The sequence below is a fragment of the Zea mays genome, chromosome 7 (assembly GCF_902167145.1).
Source record: "Zea mays cultivar B73 chromosome 7, Zm-B73-REFERENCE-NAM-5.0, whole genome shotgun sequence".
In the NCBI taxonomy this organism is placed as follows: Eukaryota; Viridiplantae; Streptophyta; class Magnoliopsida; order Poales; family Poaceae; genus Zea; species Zea mays.
Window position 1 is genome coordinate 40,066,805 of NC_050102.1, and position 5,415 is coordinate 40,072,219.

The 5,415-nt window shown below is 44.6% G+C and overlaps 1 protein-coding gene across 1 annotated transcript; it reads left to right on the plus strand.

Moving 5' to 3' along the window:
* Positions 1-894: 894 nt before the first annotated feature.
* LOC103633833 (probable serine/threonine-protein kinase CST) lies at positions 895-2,830 on the plus strand. The gene is made up of 4 exons (XM_008655505.2): positions 895-1,006; positions 1,470-1,846; positions 2,545-2,693; positions 2,776-2,830. The coding sequence occupies exons 1-4, from the start codon at positions 895-897 to the stop codon at positions 2,828-2,830; spliced, it is 693 nt and encodes a 230-aa protein (XP_008653727.2).
* The last annotated feature ends 2,585 nt before the right edge of the window (positions 2,831-5,415 follow it).

Sequence of the window (5,415 nt, forward strand, 5' to 3'; positions counted from 1 at the left end):
GATGTATACCTTAGGTCTGCTTTTTGGAATCTCCCCTTTTCTATCTCAACTCAAGAGTAGTGTTCTGCCCATTATGCCCTTGGTCATATCCTTTTCTTGGTCGCCTACAATGCTTGCTTTAACTCCATCCTTTATTATGCTCGTGTCCCTATCCTACATGTCTTGTTCTTCTCCTTGTCCTTCAACAACCTTATAGAGTAGCTATTCCCTTTTCAAGAAAGACCGCCATGTAATTAAAAGGAATATATAGCAACAAGATGTTTGTTGTTGTGTGCTCATGATGTTTGTCCTTATGTTATGACTGATTTGCTTCTTTGAAATGAGTGTTGATGTGTTGTGGCCCTTGGTCCACAATGGCATCTGTTTACACTACAAGAAACTAATAAAAGTTCGTGGGTTAATTTAAGAACGTGGGTACCGACGTTCTTAATTGAGTTATGTTCGTGGGTTAATTTAAGAACGTGGGTACCCACGTTCTTATATTAAATTCGTGAGCCCGTGGAAAAACCGTCGAACTTATAGTATTAGGAACGTGGGTACCCACGTTCTTAACTTAAATTCATGGGCCACGTGGACCCGTCGAACTTAACCTAAAACCTAAATTTCTCTAACCCCGCGCGTCTGTCTTCTTTTCCCTGTGGACACCGCGCGCGCGCCCGAAGCTATCCGCCTCGCCGCCAGCCCGCCGCCACAACCTCGCCGCGCGCGCCCTGCCTCCACCCCGCGCCCGCCCCACCGCGCGCAGGCTCGCGCGCCGCCACCAGCGCGGCCAGCCCTCGCCACCCTGCGGCCCCGCTGCCGCCGCTAGAAACCGGCCGCGCGCGCCCCGACGCCTCGCCAGCCCACCGCGCCCCCGCCCCACCGCGCGCCACCCCGCCAGCGCCCCGCCTCCGCATGCTCGCGCGCAGCTGGCCCACCGCGCCCCGCCGCCCCACCGCAACAGGGAACAAATGCGGTGGCTCCGGGAAGGACCGGGTGGCCGAGGATTTTATGCCGTCTAGCCCAGGTGAGGGCCTGCATCAATCAAGCACCCGACCGCTTTGTTTTGTTTTTCCCTTCTTCGCCGTCTTCTTTCTCCTCTAGCTTTTCATCTGGTTCTTCCAATTCATGGATCCTGAGGCTGGGGCGGCCTGTCCTGGTCGAGGAAACTTTCCTGCCTTCTGCTAAATTTTGTTTCTTACAAGTTTCATTCTGAAGTTCCACTAGCTGAAGATGCATGCCTTGTTTAGATCCTAGATTAATATTTCTTGTCCCTTGAATGTATCATGGCTTGTTTAGAGGCGGGGGCAGCACTTTCCGATCTCAAATTTTGTTCTTCACTTCTATTTATTTCATCAGAGATTCGCAGTTTTTATCCGCTAGGAAGGGTGGTAAAAGGCTAAGCTTTTTTGTGAATTCTCTGCGTTGTTCACTAATCCCCACCATAATCAGTAACCATGCTTATGTATCATTTCCTAATCATGTGACAGGGACAACAATGACCTCCAAGACGAGCGGCAGCATAACCACCATCCTGAGCACCACGGGGAAGCTCTCCTCCGTGGGCAGCAGCTTCATGGCGTCCGCCGGCAGCCGCAGCACCAGCGGCGGGTTTGACGAGGGGGCCAAGTACTCCGACGGCCAGATCCTCGAGGCGCCCAACCTCCGCACCTTCACATTCATAGAGCTCAAGACGGCCCCCAAGAACTTCCGTCCGGACAGCGTCCTCGGCGAAGGAGGGTTCGGGAGAGTCTACAAAGGGTGGGTGGATGAGAAGACCATGGCGCCGACCAGGAACGGCACCGGCATGGTTGTTGCGGTCAAGAAGCTCAACTCGGAGAGCATGCAGGGGTTTGATGAATGGCAGGTAAACAAAATCCTGCTCCTTTTTTCGCTTCTATATAATCTAGTACTACATATTAAATAACAATGACAATAATCTTGCAATAGAGGGTGCCTAGTATAAGATTAGTATAAGATTGGGGCCTTGACTTGGTTTTGATTGCTCCTGATGATGGTACATGGTAGTACAAGCAAAACAATTGCTTTGTTGTTAGCTACAGATGCAGTTCAATTTCTGCTCATACATCACTAATGCAGAGAGCTTAAAAGGAGCACAAAAGATTTTGAAGGTTCTCCTGACCACTGCACCCTTTATGGTTCTTTATGCTTTGTTTTAATGATGATGACCTGTCTGTCAGTTTAGTACATGTGTGATGGCTGATTGTTTAATTCAGCTGCGATTACTCGGTAGTGCCGATGGTCCAATGCTGACCAGGAACATATTGTTGGAAGTGTTGTACAATATTACAACTAGCCACATGTCTATCACAATGCAGTTACTTTTTGTTTGTTGCCATGCCTTTGAGAAGGGAAAAAATTGTTTTCTGAGCTGTGTCGTCTTCAGCAAACACAACAAGTTCAGCAACGTGCCACACATTCTTGCAAATTGTTATGGCCACAATTGACTCACTTAAGTTCTCTTAGTTTAGTCTAATAAATATCTTTGTTTTGCTAGATGTTAGTAAGCATATCTAATGGAGACTTCTCGATGCCTACCTGTAGTCGGAGATAAATTTTCTAGGAAGGCTCTCCCATCCGAACCTAGTGAAGCTCTTGGGCTACTGTTGGGAGGACAAGGAACTTCTTCTCGTGTACGAATTCATGGCCAAAGGGAGCTTGGAAAACCACCTATTCAGGAGTGAGTTCTTACGGTGCACGTTTCACTTAACAAGTTTTGGAAATCACCTTTCTTATGCACTCTACATATCCTCTGCCTATGCAATACTTTTGCAGTAGTAGGAATGTAGGGCACATGTGGTCACATAGTTTTCCAGAGGTTCAAATCTGAAACTGCATACACATAAATACATTTCGTTACATTGGAATCTCATGGGGCATATACTTGACTGGGAAAAAACACTGATATTGTGTGAAACAACTGGTATGATCATACCCTTCTTCCTTTGTAATGAACTGTCACGACGCAGACTCTGTTGTCTGTCCGCCACAATCAGTATAACGTGATCGTTCTCGCCCTGCAGACCTTTCCACACTTGATTGTGTGAAACAGCAGGCATATGCATCGTTCACGTCACTTTGAGTTATATTGACACCTACCTTTGGTAGTCTCCATCCTCGCTCACGTTTGGGCATTGGGTGTAGGAATAGAATCCGGATTGCAGAACTGATCTGTTTCTTACTCTTAACTGCTAGTAGTAGAAGGGGAGGGAGCAGAGTCGATTTGCTGTCACTGTGTACATGTTAGAACCCACTTCAAGTAACTGCTATAAATGATATCCCTACTACTAATTAAGCACCTAACGTGGGTGCCCACACGTCCATGCCCCCGCCATACCGAGAAAATCGTGCACAGCAACAGCTCACCTCGCCTACACCGCAACAGCAACAGCAAAATACCCAAACCCGGTTATCTGTGGTTTATGCAAATCATGTATTGAGAAATGCACTTGGTATGTAATTTTCAATGATTTTCTTGGATCTCTTTGCTCCTATGAACTACAAAAGAAAATATATTATTTTGAAAGGCTAAATCAGCAAGAATGTCTATGACCTATCCATTCTATACCGTCAACATATGCTCCAGTCCAATGTCGCATTTTAATTATATATCCAAAAATGTTCTTCATGCTTTGAATGACTAAATCATGCATTTCTATGCAACGCCATGCTCAGTTTTAGATGAGATCCACTTCTCCGTGTTTTCGGCTCTGATTAGCCTGGTACTGACGAATTCAGGACAGACAATAATAGCAGTCTTGCTCTTTGCGTCCACAATTATATTTCTAGATCTTTATGTTTGGTATATATTATTCTTATGATAGTCATTGATTATGGTGGATAGTACTTTCATTAGTTATGTTCTTGTATCTTTTTTCCTCATGTAAAATGCCTGGGATGTCTAAACCTGCCATATTGGCCTGATTGATCTTTTAGTGATATATAGAAACTGCAAGCTGTTATCCATGGACATCTAGAGGCGGCCCATGCCTCACGGCCAAAGCAGATCAGATGAGATTTTTTTGGTCTTGTGTGGTTCTTTTTAATCTGCTCACATGATACTTCTTATTCATTGCCATCCAATTTAATTAATTGCCCTCGATTGAATTGGTTCCTTTGCCATTTTACTTAGGAGGATAAAAGAAGACACTACCTTGGCACATGCCTGTTGCCACAATGGAAAAAAGAAGATTAGTGTTGTGTGATATTTTTTTCATTCCTTTGATCTATTGCATGCTATTTGTACCCCAATCGACAAAATAGATGAGACTCAATTCAGGAGCAAATCACCAGTCCTGTTCACAATCCAATTCAGTATGGCTAAAATATCAAACTTATGCTCCTTGAAGTTTGTTTTTTTCCTGATCTTCCTTTAATATCTGATGACTGATGGACTGGTGAGTTCATGATCTGCTTCATGCTTTTCCTTTTATATATGGTCACTACCTCACTGGTTAGTTCATGGTGTTTTTTGTCTACTTCTTTGCCCAAAAAAATCCCGGGGTGAATTTCAGCATGCTTTTCCTCTAGGTGTAAAGCCACCCACTCGATCACCATATCTCCCTCTAGGTGTTATTTTTAAATATGCTTTGTTCAGTGTAAATCGTTGCTTGCAGATGCTGCTTTCACAAGACAGAAATCTTGCTTTCTATGGAGTTGAACCAGGATCAAGCGGCCTTACTGGCCCATTTAACCAAGGAATCATGCAGCCAAAATTGATGTGCACCATTGCCAATCCTGTTGATGTTTTGCACGGAGCTATTCACGACGCGTCAACAATGAACCATGTAATTTTACAGAGTGACGTACTGACATATGTATATGCAGTTCCATATGTGCTTCCAAACCTATCATCTGTCACCCATGCCCACATCGTTGCTGGCGGAGAGCACGCAAGTCATCGTGAGTTCAACCTCCATGTAAGCCCTCTGCATCTACATATTCAATTCCCAGGCCCCGTGTTGACCTTCTCTCATCTCAACCTGCCACTAAAATACATACTAAAGAGTTGTCGACGACATGACGAACCGTCTCAAGGATGCCACAGTCAGGATGATGGAAATCGAAGCCTACGAAACCCTGCAAACTTTGGGCTTCATCCAACACCTATATTGGAAAATGCCTAAGTTAGACGCTGCACTTGGTATAAAAATATATGCAAAATATTCCTTCGTTTTTGCAAATAGGTGTAATGTAAGTATATGTTAATTGTACATGTTACAGTAAATCGAGAAATAATGACCCCTACATGATCTATGTGTTACAGGCTGCATTTCGGAGGCATGATAAGGTCTGCTAATGTGCAATGTAAGTTTGTGCATAAAAACAGGAGCACAAGTGCATAACCTTGGTATAAGCAAAATGATATTTGTTTAGCCATGTGTTATTTTGTGTTAAGCATATGCTCTTTTGTCG

Coding starts and splice junctions, on each gene's coding strand:
- LOC103633833 (XM_008655505.2), top strand. CDS start 895: ATGCTCGCGCGCAGCTGGCCCACCGCGCCCCGCCGCCCCACCGCAACA. Junction 1,007..1,469: donor TTTTATGCCGTCTAGCCCAG/GTGAGGGCCTGC, acceptor ATCATGTGACAG/GGACAACAATGACCTCCAAG. Junction 1,847..2,544: donor AGGGGTTTGATGAATGGCAG/GTAAACAAAATC, acceptor GCCTACCTGTAG/TCGGAGATAAATTTTCTAGG.